Genomic DNA, 19,334 nt, shown 5'->3' with positions numbered 1-19,334 from the left:
TTATGAGTACACAAGGTATGTCATAAACCACCTTAACATTGTCATACCAACTTCATACCCATGTCATTACTACTAAAAAAACTAAAACTTTTTCCCCTTTTGAAAATAATATATTCTATTTTTTGAAAGATATATGATATTTTGGAGCAGTAAACACGTCAGATTTCTTTACAGTTTAAAATGGCATCTTTGGATATCTTTTCTGCTGGAGATGCTGTTCTAAAAAACAAAAAATAATGTAAATAAAAAAATATTACACATACCTTAGGAACAGTATTATAGAAAATTTTGGCGGTATTAAAACCTTGACTTTTCCAAACCGCGGTATACCTATGCCTAGTCATTAAACAAATTTGTCCTCATAAACAAGTATATATGTGTGTGTGTATGAAAACTGTATACAGCACACACTGAAGATAAAAAGGCAAAGTTAATGCCTGAAGGATTCAGGAATTCTACTCCATTTCTTTACAAGGCACAGTTGCTTAGTGTTCAAACATGAGACTTTTACTGCCACTTAACCTTGAGGCAAAACCGAAAGTGTAATGAATCAAAAGGTTATTTGGTAAGAACGCAATATCAAATGAGAAACAAAGGATCAGTTTCAAGTATTTGTTGAAGCACAAATTCCCCTTGCCTTTCTCCTTAAGCAAATATAACTTTCTGCTTGACAGTTTCCGGGTATTCTCTACTTGGAGATTTATGGTTTCGATATATAAAAGGCATGCTGTGTACAACTTAAGCATTTACAACTGAATGTGCTAACCATGTTTACATGCATACCAAAAAAGAATTTTGAAGAATGAAATAACTAGTGCAGATCAACAACCCAATAACATAAACCATATTTACATTACCTTACCATTTACATTACCATTACTAAACATGTCAGGAAAGAGTAAATACAGTATTAAAACTGCCAAAACTTCTATTTATATTGGACAATTAGTTCTGCATCAGACGGCTTTTTAATGTTTTTATTTGTTGTTTTTTTTTAATTCTAGTTGATCATTTGGAAAAGTGGCAGAAGGTAGATTTTTCTGCTGAATCATCTGTTGAACTGCATCCCAATCATCACAAATACTGAAGATCTATTGGAGCCCACATGGACACAAGATTATCACAGATATCAGTCAAGATTGGTGAAGGCAAATCATGGTTTAGGGTTACATTCAGTATGGGGGCCTGAAAGAGATCTGCAGAATGGATGGCAACATCAACAGCCTGAGGTATCAAGACATTTGTGCTGCCCATTACATTACAAACCACAGGAGAGGGCAAATTCTTCGGCAGTATACTTTAGCCTCCACATCAAAGTTCTTGAAAGCAAAGCAAGTTGCTCCAAGATTGGCCAGCCCAGAAACCAGACATAACATTATTAAGCATGTTTGGTGTAAGATGATGGAGGAGGCATTGAAGATGAATCCAAAGAATCTTGATGAACTCTGCGAGTTATTTGAGTCATTGCAGAGATGTATGAATGCAGTCGTCCAAGCTCATGGGAGTCATACACACTATTAATCCTTTTTGTAATTTGCTTTTTCCACTGCACCATGTCTTTATATTCTATACTCTATTTCTGTTAAGTGACAAGACTTTTTTTCTCAGCAAAGTCAGACCTTACTGTCCTAATTAAATAATTAAAAAGGCATGATCATATTTTATTTTGCTAAAATAAGGGTAATCTAGAGGCCTTTGCCTTATGTGAAAATGTGTAAAATGTGAGTAAATGAGTAAATCTAAATTTATTCCGTTTTTTAATTATAGTAATATTATTGACTAATATGAAAATGTTCATCTGATTTAAGTACAATGCAGTTTGTACAGTAATATTTTCTGTCTTTTAGTATATATATTATATGAAAGGCTTGTTTTGTTTACCAAATGAAGTGAATTTAATTGGATTTGCAATTTAAATGTTAAATAAAAGTTTAAAAGGTATTACTTTTTATTTCACATATTAAGGTTTTAGTTATGATACTGCCAAAATAATTCCGCAGATTTTTACCAAAATTCTCAGCAGAAATAGCAAAAAACGTCAGCAGATTCCATCTGGCCCTAAGCCACTTCTGATTCCAAATGATCAGCTAGAAGTTAAGTTGTTATTTGTTGTTCCTAAAACCTAGATAGGCAACTTTTGTCAGGTAATGTTTTTTCTCCATCTCTCAAAAAGTTGACTTGGATTTTATAAACTACAAAGAACCACAGTTTGCAACTAAAATGTTTTTTAAAAATCTTCTACTAGACTAGAGGATACATCTTTGATGGCCTGAGGGTGAATGAATTAACAGCAAACTTTGGTTCTGGTTTACCCATTAAGCTGGTTATGAATTTACACATACATGATGATGTCAAATCTCTTCCATCAAGACACATGCAAATGCAAAATACAGACTGAAACAAACATCCTCTGTAACATGAAGCATATTCATTATGAAATCTATTCAAGTTTTTTTATTGTCATTAAAGCAATCCTAAGGGTCAGACATCCCCCTGCTAACAAATTACTTTTGCAATATTAAAATATACACATAATTCATAAATATTAAACAAACAATTCATCAAAAGCTATCCTAGATTTTGCTTATGAAAAAGTGAAGTGCAGATATTTTTTCAATGTAGATTTAAATAAGCATATAGAAGGGTCTATTCATAACTCTTCAACATTCACTGCGGCTCAAAGCTTTTTGTTTGCTCCAACAAACTTCACACAGGCAAACTTTGAAGCACCAACAATAGGCCAATACATTCACCAACTAGGCAGAAAAGGAATAGTTCACTGAAAAAAAAAAGTATATATATATATATATATATATATATATATATATATATATATATATATATATATATATATATATATATATATATATATATATATATATATATATACACACACACACACACACACACACTATTGGTCAAAAGTTTAGTCAATATGATTTTTAAATGTTTTAAAATAAGCTTACCCTGCTCATCAAGGCTGCTTTTATTTAAACATAAATACAGTACAAATTGTAAAATGTTATTGCACTATAAAATAACTGTTTAAATATAGTTTATCATTTATTTAAAAATTTATTCCAGTGATTTTAAAGATGAATTTTCAGCTTCATTACTCCAGTCTTCAGAGTCACATGATCCTTCAGAAACTGCTAATTATTATTATTAATAATAATATTAATGGTAGTAGTGATAAAAGCAATAATGACTGGAGTAATCATTTTATTTGAAACTACATACAATAGGAAAGCAGTTATTTATCATTTTAATAAATATTTAACAATTTTTTTTTTTTTTTTTACATTTAAAAAATGCCGCCTTGATGAACAGAATAATTTTCTTAAAAAAAAAAAAAACTGACTCCAAACTTTTGACTGGTAGTGTATAAACATTAGCTATGTTTCCATCCAAAGGTGTGAATTAAACTTGTGCAAAAATAGAATATAGAATAGTTTTGTGACTAAATCACCGTTTGCATCAAACAAAATGGTCACTTTCTGACAATCGGCAGCAAATATTAAAAAGAAAAATTTAATTTGCTGTGGTAAAAATATTATATTATTCCATATATATTCAAATATATAATTGATTACTTGTACATCAGAAGATGTAACGCAATGAAAAGTGTGGCTTTTGGAGGTGCAAGCACTCTTTGGGAAGTAATAACACTAAACCCCTTTGATGACGGGCTTTAAGATTTTACGGATCTGTGGGATTTTAGAATGACCGAAACAACATTTCAGATGTCTTACAATGTGGTTGGTCTGCTGGTATGTCCAATAATCCTGTTACTGTTAAAACAAAATCACTTTTTTGATGCGCATGCTGGAATTTATTCGGTAAATGTGTTTCCATTGTAGTTTGTGCATTTGTTTCTTATTGAATAAAGTTTTTCTTACTCAGTTGTGCGCATGTTTTTTAAAGAGCCCATATTATACATGAAATAGGGTCATATTTTGGTTGTAAGGGTCTCCAACAACAGTCTAATATGCATGCAAGGTCAAAAAACACCTTCATGGTCTTATAATCTGCATTTATTTTTACCTAATTATCTCAGCGACTCCCATATAAATCGTTCAGTGATTCATTTGTTCCCAAACCCCTCCTCAGCACGAAGCTAATCTGCGCTGATTGGACCGATGACAGCCTGCTGCTATTGGTCGACGACACTGATAGGCTTCAGCGCGAGGCAGAGTGAAATGCCCAGCAGCTAATCAACAATATAAAAGTAATCACAGTGCATACACGCTTCATAGTGGATTTTGGCTGCCAGTGGGTGAATGTAAATACAGACGATGGACTAGAAAATACTGACGACTAACTATTTTATTGATCAAAAAGTCCAAGAACTGGCGAGGAGATCTCCTAGCCCGTCACAGTCTGCTCTTCACACACACAGGGCCGGCGCGTCCAGAATAGAGAAGGCGCGGCGGCGACACCTCCCTCACCACCCGCGTCCTCAGTTATATCCGCGATTACGCCCCATCCCCCCCCCCCCCCCCCCCCCCCCCCTCCGGTCTTCGATTTCAACCACGACACCCCACCGGTCCTCACTTTACAAACGGGTCCCTTTCGTTTTCTCCTCTTCAGAGGAGACACACACACACACACACATTAACCTCCTAAGAGGAGACACTCACACAAACGACCGTCCTCAGAAGAGACACACACATCACACTCCTCCTCGAGGACATGACAAACACGCCTAGAGCGCCAGTTCAGCTTGCTGGGTGCAATTTAGACACCTCACCTCGAACCTGAGCTGAACTATTTTGAAACTTGACCAATGCATGTGTGTAGAAACAGCTGACGATCCGTAATCAAAGCGGCACGCGTCGCGTTTTCAACATGGCTTTACACGCGATATGAGAATATATAGAGTTAACCTGATACAGTACACGTGGTTACAAGTAACAAAACACAACTAAATGCATAATTTGCAAGCTAGAGTAAACGAGGCAACAGTTTTAATCGCACGTACTTACACTGGTGAAATGGGGGAAGAAACTGATTCATGATGCACTGATCCATGTTCTGACAGTCTTTACTGATCCTTCCTTTAACAAACCGATGAAGTCTTCTTTGTAAGCATAGTTTCCAGAAGCACTCGAACTGCTCAAGGCTAGGCTATATTGCTATGGTTTCATCTTTGGGTGAACTGTCAATAATATCCATCTGCACAGCGTCACTTCATTCGACCGGTGTCTGTGTGTGTGTGTGTGTGTGTGTGTGTGTGACTTTTTTTCTGTTAGTGGGCGGGGCCGCAGGTTTCAAATCTCCCGGGTTTGCGCGTGCAACTACTTGTGTTTCGTAGCCGCGTCATCACGAAACACCTAATGACTCGTTATCAAGACGACTCGTTTGAAGCACTATGAGTCGACTCTTTTCTAGATGAATCAATAGTTTTAAAAACTGTACACTTACAGATTTAAGCATTAGCTGGATATTTCACTTCACTTAGAGCTGTGTTACACACTATATCAGGCATGTCCAAGCTCGGTCCTGGAGGGCCGGTGTCCTGCAAAGTTTAGTTCCAACCCCAATCAGACACACCTGGGCTAGCTAATCAAGCACTTACTAGGCTTTCTAGAAACATCCGTGCAGGTGTGTTGAGGCAAGTTGGAGCTAAAATCTGCAGGACACCGGCCCTCCAGGACCGAGTTTGGACACCCGTGCACTATATGGAAGGGCATTTTCAAAAACCCATAATATGGGCTCTTTAAGGCAATTTTTTATGCATATGGGCATTTCCATTAAGCATTTTTAACACAATATTCCAAAATGTGCATAAAAATAGATGGCATCAATGGAAACATAGCTGTTGTTGAACACAATCCTTCCTTTCTTTCTTCAGTGAAAAAATAATGCCCTATATTACCTCTTCTATAGGCTCACATTGTTTTCTTACATGTGTAGTCAGCAAACAACAACATCACTGCACAATCACAGCCTCCATTACATTCTTCAAAAATGTATTCTTCATGATATAATGAAAACCACAGCACTCTGAAATGACAAGCATAAATAAATGACATAATTTTCATTTTTGTATGATCTAACTCTTTAAAAAGGCAGAAAAGTGGAGAGTCAAATCATTATGAAAGAATCAGGCCTATGACGGCAATAATACATGAACTAAACAATGAACTAAAAACATATGCTGCCAGGACTAATTGAGCATAGAATTTTTTTAAGTGTACAGTATATATTCATATGTTGGTTAGAAAGAGGTCATACAGTTTTTCACAAGTCAAGCAAAGTCAATGTGTCACCTTGACTGCAACATTCAGATACTTCACACATCCTCAAAAAAAAAAAAAAAAAAAACAAAGGACAAAAATATGAATAACAAGCATAAATACAACTACATTTTGAGATGCACTAAACAACTCACAATTTTTAAGGGTTTACTTCAAAATCATCCTCACTACAGTGGAAGCCAGAGGATACATTCTTCACAGAGATGGATTCATTATAAATGGACGTTTAAAAATAATTACGTATGTACGGTCTGAAAGGATATTCTCATGCCTGAATGCGGCTGTATAGTAAAGGTGTATCCGATGTAATGGGCACTCCAGTTTCCTGGAAACTCCGAGAGAATGCTGTAAGGAAAAGAGACAGAGAGGGAGAGAAAGAAGAAAAAAAAGACTTAATACAAAATGAATGCACAGCTCAAAATGATTAGCCTGCTGTTTAATGAAGGGACACATTTTTAAAATATAATAGTTTTAAATAACTAATTTCTAATAGCTATTTTCTTTTGTTTTAGACGTGATGATGGTACATAATATTTTACAAAATGTTGGTAGTCAGCTTAAAGTGCTATTTAAAGGCTTAGCTAGGTTATTATGTTAAGTAGGCAAGTCATTGGACAACAGTTATTTGTTTTGTAGCCATTAACCAATGGGGAAAAAAATTCCTAAAGAGGTTAAAATTGTTTTAAAAAGTTAAAAAAATTATTTTAATGCAGTCAAGGAAAATAAAAATTTATACACTGAAAGAAAGCCTCATTGGATCAACTTAAATTACTTTAACTTCTTACACCTAAAGGAATGAAGTACTGTACTTCCAACTTATTAGTGAAAACCGTAATAGAATAGGTGGAAGCTAATTAATTTATGTGGTTGCTTAAGTAATTAGCTTAAGTTTTTAATGTTTACAGTGTAAAAATGGGGTTTAAATGGGCTAATAATATTGACCTTAAAACTGCTCTGTTAAACATCAATCGGGAAATATTTACTTTACAATGTAGGAAATACTACAAAAAAAAAGGCAGGAAGCATTTGAAAAAGAATAAAAAAGTTCACAGGAGGTCAATAAATATGCCTTCAACTGTATATGCAATTTAATCTGTTCTGTATAGACTGTATAGATACAACTCAACATAAAACTCTTTTAAAACTTACACAAAACATTCTTGATAAAAAAAAAAAAATAAATAAAAAAAAGAGCATTGACTGAAAACAATCAGGTTAAATAGCTTGTTTTGACATCCCACATACTAGATTCCTGAATAATGATTTTCCCAAAAATGTCCAGTCATAGCCAGGTTATGTAAAAAATAAATAAATAAAAAAAAAAAAAAAAAAAAATTACAATTCTCTAAATGTGTGCCATTTTAAGAATCTTTCACAATGTAATGTGGCTCAACAAACAGGCTTTTAAAAAATAGAGCAGCTATGAACTACATTTTAACTGTAAAAATGTGTGTGCTTAATTGCATTGAATAGGGCAAGGCCTGCTTGAGAGCAGAAAAATAGTTATAGCCCATAGCACATTGAACATGATTGCTGTCTGCGAGTCGTTAAATTCTTGAGACTCTCGTAGATTCTTATTGGTAAATCAAATCAGACACATGATTTTATAGCATAACATCATGCAATGCGAAATATGTATAAATACTTACCCCCTCCCAATATTAAAGTTAGTATTTATATAGAAACAGTTAAAAGAGTATTTTTATTGATTGTATAAAGAGTATTTATTTTTATTGTTATTTTCTAAAATAAAAATGACCAACTGCTAATATTTTTAAAAATCTTGAAATAATACAAACAAAATGTACAAATCTAAAAAAAAAAAAAAACTTTTAATTTAGTATCTTAGCAACTGAGGAGACACTTACAATTCTGGGCTCTATTTTGACTATCCATGCGCAAAGTCCAAAGCGCATGGTGCAAACGCATTAAGGCTGTGTCGGAATCCACTTTTGCTATTTTAAAGACAGAAAAAGCCACTTTGCGCCGTGGCGCATGGTCTAACAGGGTTGAGCTTATTCTCTTATTGAGTTATGGGTGTGTTTTGAGAAACCAATCAGAGTCGCATCTCCCATTCCCTTTAAGAGCCATAGCGCATTTACTATTTACATGGCGGAATTTGTAAGTGGAAAAACTGAACACTTCACTAGAGAGAAAACAGTTAAACAGAGCATCTACAGCACGAGAATGAGAGATGGGCCTCCTCATTGTTTACTTTTGCCTTCACTCTCGTGGATAGGGAAACGTGTTGTACGCACAGATATCCATTAACCTATACAGAGTTAATTTTGTTTGTTAAGCGCAAAGATTTGTTTCAAAACTATTTTATAAATTCAGTTCTAATTTCCAGAAAACGAATAAATAAACAATAATAAAGAAGTGCGATCAAAAAGTTATATCCAAATACACATACTGTGACCCATATTGTCTAAAACCTGACAGGTGGGCAAATCTAAGCTTGTTTTTAATAAAACAAATATAAATATGCATATAATGAATAATACTGCTAATAATGATAACATTATACAAAAGCAAATTGTTATGAATAAACTGAAAAAGCCCCTAAGATGAAGGAATGAGAGTATGGTTTTAATATTTATGTAGGCTAGAAAATAATAATTTAAAAATATTTTTAAATTCTTTTTCATTTGTAAAGATATTTGCGTATTGCTGTACATCCTGTGTGTATTAAGCAATACTCACAACTAACACGCTGGACTATAGACCTTCTATTGAACAGTCTATTTAAGTTCCTCAAAATAGCAACGCGCCAGCAATGCACCTCAACATGCCTTCTTTTTTATATCAGAACGCCTATGGACGCAACATATGAGTGCAAATGCATTTGCCATTTAAACAGCGTGGCGCAAAACGTCAAAATGACTCTTGCACCGAGCTGAAACTAGCATACAACAATTGGGTCGTTCCTTGCGCCACATTGTGCCGGGTGTATTATATGGCCCTCTGTCTGCTTCACAGATCGGCTTATTCTTCCTTAAAGCCTGTCCTGTTTTCAAAATAAGAGGCTTGAGTACATAGTAAAGGCTGATTTATACTTCATTAAGTGCACACAAATGCTCCAGCGCAGTTGCATAGTCCTCACCGTGGCTGACGCCAACGTCAGGCACACCACACGTCACAACGACGCATAGTGCAACCTCTCTGATTGATTGGCTCGGTAGCTGTGATGAATGTGGGTGGTGATGAGAGCCACGAGCCCGATGGAGCGAGTGTTTATAAGTTTGGAGTCCCGTGAAGAAGCTCCAGATGGAAGTTTTGAGTTTACCTTATGATTAAAGTTGTTGCACGTCCGCTGGTTTCCACCTCTGAATGAGCGAGTTTGAGCTACTTGTACATTAAAGGTAGCGTTCAGACAAAATAAAACACCCGTGAAAAAACTCAACACATAAAAACCTACTGCCAGCTAGTGTTTCGGAAGTGTTATTGCAGAGCAACACAAACAGCATGCAGAAGTATAAATGCACAGCTATGCACGAGGCAGGCACCGTGGGTCACATATAAACCAGCCTTAAGTATAATACAAACTTAAATTTAACTAGAAAAGATGTCACAATAAAACACTGCGGAAACAATAATGATTCTGTGTGGATCATCAGAGTTGGTGTTTTATTTCTAATTATACACTTATGGGATTTACATGAAAACAAGGAAGTAATGGTGTTTGACCCTGCTGAAAAAACATCATATGCTGGTAATGTAGGTTTAGATGTTTCTTTGCTGGTTTAAGCTGATTTCTGCATGTCATGAGCTGGTTTAATCTGGATCTTTGCTAATCCTAACCAGCACATGACCAGCAAAGATACAGCTTAAAGCAGAAAATCACATTCAAAACCTACATTATCGGCATATGCTGATTTTTTGCAGCAAGGGAGGATTGCGATATGCCTTTTCAAGGTACTGACACTTATCATTCAGCTTTGCCTATATAGTTGAAGTCAGAATTATTAGCCCTTATGAAATATTATCTCCCTGTATTTTTTTTCTTCCAAATTTCCGTTTAATGGAAAGTAGTTTAACACATTTGAAAACATAGTTTAAAAAACTAATTTATAATAACTGATTTATTTTATCTTTGCCATGTTGGCAGTACATAACATTTTACTAGATATTCATTAAGTATTCAGCCTAAAAGAGCAATTTAAAGGCTGAAGTGGGTTAATTAGGCAAATCATTGTATAACAATGGTTTGTTCTGTAAATAATCTGAAAAAAATATTGCTTAAAGGGGCCAATAATATTGACCTTAAAACTGCTTTTATTCTAGCTGAAATAAAACAAATCAGTATTTCTCTAAAAGAAAAAAATATAGGAAATACTGTGAAAATTTCCTTGCTGTGTTAAACATAAATTGGGAAATATTTAAAAAAGAAAGAAAAATAAATAAATAAAATCACAGGAGGGCTTATCATTTTGACTTCAACTGTATATGTAGATATTCATTCTTGGCAACTTTGATATACATATAAAAATATATTAATTTAATTAACATGGCTAAAAACAGAAAAACTCCACTGAAGTATATTACTTCTGTATGCTAAAGCACACAATGTCTCACATGTTGACCTGACAGAAAACCCCCCGCGTGTGAATAAACTTACTTCTCACTGCATTTGCATCTCATTTCTCATGTGAAGAGCACATTTACATGGCTTCTTAGTTTTAAAAGCACATAAGCATAAAGCCTGTGGGTGTATTTTTGAAGGTGACTGTGATTATGTGATTATTACCGTGTCTGGCAAACAGGGAAGAAAACTAATGGTGCATAAAACATGACATACGTTACATTAGTTAATGCTTAAATAACAAAAGTGGCTCTCCCAATGACATACAAAATGCTGTTATTCTCCTGCAAATGTTTCTATAATGGCATCAAGACAAAAACAATAAAATCCAACTGTTGCTTGCCAACATCGCAGAGCATGAAAACAACATTAAGCAAACAGAATGGGAGGGAGAAATCAGCACTGATGAGGAAAAGAGAGACATTCAAATTCAGAGTAGTGTAACCGATCAGATGGCTTCCAGACAAGAAGGCATTGTTTGTGTCAATGTGGTTGGTTACATCACAAGCCCCTCAAACTCATGAGAGAGAAACCCGCCACACACCCCTCTCATTCTTCCGAAGCTCACGAAGCCTCTCAACAGCCTTTAATACATGCAGGGAGCGGCAAACAGCACTGCTACGCTAATGTCCAGAACCAGCTCTAGCTGCTTGCTAGTTTGAGGTTAAGTTAAGGTCCTCTCTTAGTTTATGCAAAACAAACTCTGGGCGAATCTCATGAAAGCTCAGATGAAATTTCACCACAAAAAACAAAAGAAAGAAATAAGAAACTGTATATTGTGCATAAAAAAGGTTTTGTTTTGTTTTGTAACCTATATTTATATTATATTTTATTTCAATTTACACTATATTATTTGAATTTAGTAAATAAATTCTAATTTAAATTTGTTATATAAAAAAATTGTTTACACATAACATACATACACACACATATATATACATAATTGCACAATTGTTAGCCCCCCTTTGAAATTCTTTTCTTTTTTTAAATATTTCCCAAAGCAAGGAAATTTTCACAGTATGTCTTCTAATATTTTTTCTTCCAGAGAAAGTCTTATTTGTTTACAAATTATTTGTTAAAATTATTAGCCCATTTAAGCTATATATTTTTTCGATAGTCTACAGAACATATTATCATTATACAATACCTTGCCTAATTATCCTAACCTGCCTAGTTAACCTAATTAACCTAGTTAAGCCTTTAAATGTCACTTTAAGCTGTATAGAAGTGTCTTGAAAAATATCTAGTCAAATATTATTTACTGTCATCATGGCAAAGATAAAATAAATCAGTTATTAGAAATGAGTTATTAAAACTATTATGTTTAGAAATGTGTTGAAATTTTTTTTTACAGAAATAGGGGAAAAAATAAACGGGGGCTAATAATTCTGACTTCAACTGTATATTGCTATATTTAGAATTTCTGTGATTTATATTGCAATACTTCATGACTTAAATAGTTCTATTTGGAAAGAACTGATAATTTTGGATTAAATTGGGTGATTTTGTAGGGGAGTGAATCCGCACAAAATATAATAAACAAATTACAAGCATAGAAAAACACAGTAAAACAAATATACAAATGAAGAAAGCTATCAGTATTTAGGTGCAGACAAATCAAAAAAGCTGCATAGCCTTCATTGTATAAATGATTAAATACAATTAATGTTTGTTAAACTAAAAATGTAATAATTCCTTGTGGCCAAATGCTTTAAACTTGCTTAGAATGTTTACACAGTCACAGGCCTTAAAGGGCAGCTATTTTACCCCTTTTTCAAGATTTAAGTCTTTCGTGTCTCCAGAATGTATCTGTAAAGTTTCAGCTCACAACATCCATCAGATTATTTATTAAACCTTTCAGAATATTGGAATTTTCTGCTCTAAACACAATATCGCTGTCTCTGTTGCCTGTGCCTTTAATGCTAGTTCTCCCATGCACCGTTCCCATGTGCTTGTCAGTGTGTCTCCGGCTGCGTTAGATAAACAGCACAGTGACAGACATGAAGGAAGCAGATCTCTTGTAACATTTGTGAGAAATACTACAGTAAGAACTTTCCCAATCAATATTTGATGTATTTGTTGTGAAGTTAATTCTGCAATGATGAGTCACAAACAATGTCGTTACAAAGTTCACGCACACACAGCACGTGCATTTAACTTTGCACTGCTTTTGCATGACAAATGTGACAGGATACATGTTAATATCTCCTGCTGTATGGACATCCGTTATGTTAACGTACAAAATAAACCTGATTTAACGTCCACAAACTGGGATTGAAGCATCTTCTTTAATAATTTTACTGACATGCGGTTTTGGTGATAAAGATGGTAAAATTGCTGTAATTCATTACTAACTTTAGTTTTAAAAACCGTTTTAACCTTGTAAAACTCATTCTTGATCACATTTGGTGATGATTGATGATCACAGAGAGCTGAACAGATCTTTTAATCCCAGTTGCTTTGCGCACGTCCTGTCTTGTTGATATGATTTTACGCGTTACTACAGAGACATGTTAATACGCAGCTGTCAATCAATTAGGTGGGTTGGAAAACTGCACTCCAACATCACATTGCGGTGGGCCTCAAAATGGCAGGGTTTTGGATCCTATTTTAACGTCATGAAAAAATAAATAAATAAATAAATAAAAAAGAGAGAGAGAGAGAGAGAGAGACTTATTGTTTTCATCACTCCAGTATGACTGTGGACACACTATACCTACACACAGTTCTGTCCAAACAGCTTACAAAAGTAGACTGTCATCATAGGTAAAAACACATGCAATTGATCAACTTTCACATTATGAAAGTTTCACTTCAAACTTACTTTCACTTCAGACTCAAAAAATCTCTGTGTGTTCTGAACTGTTGCACCTGGTTAACTACAATCCTGAATCACGTCCTGTGAAGCGACTATTGCGAATTCACATGTTGCGATATCAATGCTAAAATGATATATTGAGCAACCCTAATTTGAATACGTTTTAAAATTCAATTTATTTCTGTTATTTTACAACCTTCAAGCAGTCGTTATTTCATTCTTCAGTCTCATGATCTTAATACCAAAGTCTTTGTGGAAACAATACTTTAACTTTTCTTTCTTAAAAGGTTCAAAAGAGCAGCATTTTCAAATAGAAAAAAATTATCTGTAACATTAGAAGTGTCTTTAATTAATTCAATATGTAATTAAAAGTCAACATTTCTTCTAAATACATAATATAATAAATACTAATTATAATAAATACTTATATTTATAATTTATTTATAACTTATAATTTATAACTTATATTTATTTATAATAAATACTTATAAACTTTAGTTTTTTTCTGTTTGTTTTTTGAAAGGTAAAATGGATTATAAATATTTTTCCTAGAGTCATTATCATTTGCATTTTGTGTTTAGCGTGTTTTTATTATTGCTAAATCAATAGTTGATACTTACACTGGTTACTGTTGTTGCGAAATTTCCTGGCTTCTATGTCATCAGACCTCTCCAAAGAAATCTGCAAATCTAAGATGAAAATAAAAAAGGCTTATTTACTTTTGAAAGTTACCATGTTCAACAGACGACAAGAAGTTATTTTCAGGTTTAGTCACGATCCAAATATAGAAAATAAATATTTCTCAAGAACTCATGACACAGATTGAAAGCTTGGAATCAGCAATATCATTCACCTTTAATAGCATAAAACAAGCCTTTTGTGTTTCACTAAAAAAATATTGTCACACAGGTTTGGATAGGCTAACTGAGGGTGTATTAACATATACCAAAAGGTTGCACTTCTAATTATAAAAGGAGAGAAAAATTAGAGAAATAGAGAGAAACTGTGAAATGTCAATCACAGATGAATGCAGTGACTGCAGCTTCCATTAGAATATAGTTACTATAGAAACAAATAGTGTGCTGAGAGGTAAGTTGTGTATTACAGTAAATGCACTATGGACTCTGCCGTCTAGCGTATGAACTTTATAGGGTTATTTCATCATTCATCAGCAAACAGTTGAGCATGGTAAATAAGTGTATCTTCTGAGTATTTAAAGTGCACTTTTACCAACAAACAATAATGTGTTTAATATACATCTAAACATAGACAGCTTGGCTAAAACAAGGCTAAACTTGGTTTGTCAGTGAAAGTCTAATAGACATCTATAAGAATTGAGCCTTGTTTCAGCCAAGACAACTATGTTTAGACATTTATTAGACATCTTTTAAGGGTTATTTCATCATTCATCATCAAACAGTTAGCACTGCTGCCTCACAGCAAGAACGTTGCTGGTTCGAGTCTTTGCTGGGCCAGTTGACATTTCTGTGTGGAGTTCGCATGCGTTCACGTGGGTTTCCTCCGGGTGTTCTAGTTTTCCCCACAGTCCAATGACATGCAGCATAGGTGAATTGAATAAGCTAAATTGGCTGTAGTGTATGTGTGGAGTGTTTATGGGTGTTTCCCAGTATTGGGTTGCAGCTGAAAGGACATCTGCTGTGTAAAAAAAATGCCAAAGTAGTTGGCACTTCATTCCGCTGTGGTGACCTCTGATAAATCAGAGACTAAGGCGAACGATGAATGAATAAATAAGCAAATTACTGCATAAAGTTTATTTTCCTGTGTCAAGCGTTATGCTTTCTGCCAATTAGAAACATCACTTTATGTGGAATTCTTAAACATGTTTCCAATATTTAGGCATACTGTACTTTCCATCTATATAGTAAGTAAAAAAATAATTTAAAAGTATATCTAAAGTCATAGTATTAAACAATAGGCAATAAGTAAGCAGATGATTGACTTTCAGCTAAATATCACAAGTCTGGAAGAGAGAATTTGTGAATAGCATGACTAGAGACAACTGACATCGTTGCAGTGAAAACATGGTAGATACTGTACATTAGAATTTCATTCATAATACAAACTGTATGTGATTGCCAAATCGCATACTTATGCACTGGTCTACAGCATTTTGTAGAATAGTGACTTCATACTGAAAATGTAAAGACAAAACTAAAGAAAATTTACTGATTCAATAGAGGTGTCGAAATTAATTATCGGTTTAGAAACAGACCATAACCAGTTATATATAATAATGTACTGACAGTTTTCTGACGTCCCTTGTGGTAGCATACTATGGTGAGGACCGTGGGTATTATACAATGGTGAGGAAGGCAAGATGCATGTGCAAGTAATAAAAATGCTATTTTTAAGAGCCTACATCATCTGGGCACATTTCACTGCTTTTGAGTTTGCTGGGACATTCTTCCACTGACATTGTTGGAACAGTAGAATCCAATATCCCCCAACATGCTGTAAATAAAACTTCATCTCTCCCCTTCACAGAGCAAAGGAACACAATGCTGAAGATGCAATCATCTGTATTTTATTCATTCATTCATTTTCTTTTCAGCTTAGTCCCTTTATTAATCTGGGGTTGCCACTGCGGAATGAACCGCCAACTTATCCAGCACGTTTTACGCAGCAGAATCCCTTCCAGCTGAAACCCATCATTGGGAAATATCTATACACACTCATTTACACACATACACTTTGGACAATTTATCCTACCCAATTCACCCATACCACATGTCTTTGGACTGTGGGAACACGGAGCACCTGGAGGAAACCCACGCGAACACAGTGAGAACATGCCAACTCACCCAGCTGAGGTTCGAACCAGCGACCTTCTTGCTGTGAGGCAAAAGTGCTACCAACTGCGCCACCGTGCAGCCCCATGATATGTATTTGTAATTATAATAACTGATCCCAACCATGATACCAGTGTAGGCTCACACCCCTATTTTTCAACCAATAAAAATAAGTGTGGAATGTTGAACACCATGCACTCAATGATCGCAACTTTGCTCGCATAACAGAACGGGAAGAGGTTTTGGGAACTAAAACTGAATTTCGTTATTTATTTGGGGTCATGCAAGCAAATTTCAATTACAGAGATGGTTATTCCACCTCCTGATAGTGAATGCAGTTGTACTATGACAGGTACTATTTGGTAGTTTGATTTCAACTAAAGAACATTTCACTAATTTGGCAACAGTTAAATGTCAACTGGAAAGTTAGAATTCCCAGTTAGTAAAAACATAAACAAAAGCAAAAACATAAACATTCCATTTAGAACAACCATAATCAATATAAGTGCATAGTGTGTCATTTGGGATGCAACTAGTCATATTTTACATTAGATATCTTTTTAACGGAAATGGAAATGTTATTTGCACTCACTTTGACCACTCATGGAATTGAAGCTGCTCTTCTGGCTCATGCCTTTACTGTTCCAGGTGTCATTGCCACTGTCCCGCTGCAATTCCGGCTGTTTGATTTGGGGCCTCTTCTTACTTTTCCGTGTACTTATGCGAATAATCTCTCGAACCAGCCTGCACTCGGCTTCCTTCTCCTCCATGTTGTGCTCCTGCACAATATCTGAGATCAGCTGACTGATTTCCCGGGACCGCTGCAGAAACATGGAGTCTGTGGTGCACTTGGCCAACTCGTTGATCTCAAACTCAGAGAAGACCTCCATAAGTTTCTGGGTGATGAGTTGATCCACATCTTCCATCTTTTTACCATTGACTAAATCATCTTTCAGTAACTCACTCTTGTAGTTCAAACTATTCATTTCAAACGTAGAAGGGGAAACAGAATCAAACCCATCATCATCTTCAATCACAGATATGTCAACCTTGACCCCCCCAATGCGGATGTCGGGATAGAAGCTCTCCTGAACCTGTGAAGAGGTTGGCTGGATCTCTGTCTGCGTATTGACCGCTGCGCTTTCATTCGTAACGAGGCAAGGCAAACGTCGGCATATGCGGTACAATCCACAAGTCAACACACTACAAAAAAGCTTCCTGCAGCTACCCACAGTAGCGCAAGGTCCACACATACATGACCCAGAAACATGCTCCTCTTTAGCAGGGAGAAAGCTTACAGTCTCTGGCCCAGTTGTATTTCCATTGGCATCCTTGTTAACTTTGTGTCGTACTCCATAACTTTGGATCTCAATCTCGACAGGGTCGACAGAGCGCTCTTGGTATGGCCCTTCATCAATGGGACCACTGGTCCAGGACGGGTTGTTCTCCATAGGGACAACACTCGACCCAGACCGCCCTCTGTTGTCTGCTTTGTTGGTTACCTGATGCTAAACTGAGCCCTCAGGGTCTGTTAAAGACAAAAAGACATAATAGGGGAAAACTGGGAAGGGATGAAGGTTTTACCTTACACTTTCAGTCAATATCAGTAAAACTGCAGTGAAATTCCCTTAGAGATGTAAACAAACCAGTTTAAAGATTGTTTTGTGTTTGCTTTCTTGGCTGTTGTCAATGTTAATAAGATAATGAAAGTAAAAATGTACCTCAATACCATAAGCACCTAGAAACTGTAAATCAAATAAAATAACTTATATTTAATATGCTATATGTTATTCAGGTCTTCCGCAATACCATCAACATTACACTAACACAGTAACAGATTTTACCTTAACATACTTTAGTAGCTTAAAAACATTGGCACATTTAACATTAATGTGGTATGTTAGAAATACACTCTACAATAAAAAATAAATAAATAAAAGAAAACAGTGTAAATCTTGTGATATCACTGCACTTCACAAACTCTGCTACTGACTATGGGTTTTTTTACAACAAACTAAATGAAAATGTATTTAGTGTACTATTGCCCTATCAATTTTTTTCTTCTATATTTAAAGGCAGATGACAATGAGAGACAAGAAACCTCAAAATATATACATTTTACCACAACACATAGCCTACTCATAAATATATAATGCTTTATTTAACATATTTAAAAAGTGAATCACATCTGCAACTTGTGCAAGAACAAGGAAATAACGTTACCGGTAAACGTTCATTTTGAAACAATATCATTGTCTACTTCTGCAGCTTTAAAAAGTACATAAACTTTCCAAATTACCTATTAATCTACAGGTAAAAACTAATCATGGGATAGAGAGGAAATAACAAATGCGCACTTTAATATCTGTTTAATAGAAGCCAGTGATTATTTACAATTTCAGAAAAGCTTCAAAGTTCACACTGTCCACAAACAAACATGCCGTTGTTTTTTCTAGAAGTCAAAAACAGATATGTGGCTTTTGGTAAAGCGGAAAAACGTCAAACACAGCAAAACATAAGGAGCAAAATTAACTAAAAAAAGAACAAACTTTGTTGTTGTTAAACGTTTTACTCACACCATATGGGGGAAATGTCGCGGTCTGTCTCACGAATCTCTTCCGGAAGTCCGGACAGCTCAAAAAGGTTGTTCAACCTGGTGTTAATCTTGGCCCACGAATGTACCCTACAGATTTTTTTTAACCAGCCGTCCTCAAACTTCGACAAATAAATTAAACCGAAAGCAAGCCGACTGCCCTTAATGCGTGTCGTACCTCTTTCCATGAACCCACAGGTAGATCTCGTAAGCTACCTGATTTAACAGGTACACCAGGATATGGATACTGGTGACGTAATTTGCAAAGTCT

General features: G+C 35.1%; 1 protein-coding gene across 1 annotated transcript; it reads right to left on the bottom strand.

The window, feature by feature from the left end:
* Positions 1 to 6,168: 6,168 nt before the first annotated feature.
* On the bottom strand, positions 6,169 to 19,279 carry kdf1b (keratinocyte differentiation factor 1b). The gene is made up of 4 exons (XM_056480036.1): positions 19,047 to 19,279; positions 17,063 to 17,998; positions 14,281 to 14,349; positions 6,169 to 6,605 (listed from the first exon to the last, which is right to left on the bottom strand). The coding sequence occupies exons 2-4, from the start codon at positions 17,919 to 17,921 to the stop codon at positions 6,526 to 6,528; spliced, it is 1,008 nt and encodes a 335-aa protein (XP_056336011.1). The 5' UTR covers positions 17,922 to 17,998; positions 19,047 to 19,279; the 3' UTR covers positions 6,169 to 6,525.
* Positions 19,280 to 19,334: the final 55 nt, after the last annotated feature.

Source organism: Danio aesculapii, chromosome 19 (genome assembly GCF_903798145.1).
Source record: "Danio aesculapii chromosome 19, fDanAes4.1, whole genome shotgun sequence".
In the NCBI taxonomy this organism is placed as follows: Eukaryota; Metazoa; Chordata; class Actinopteri; order Cypriniformes; family Danionidae; genus Danio; species Danio aesculapii.
The sequence above is the reverse complement of the archived record's forward strand: the minus strand, read 5'-3'. Positions and strand labels throughout refer to the sequence as shown.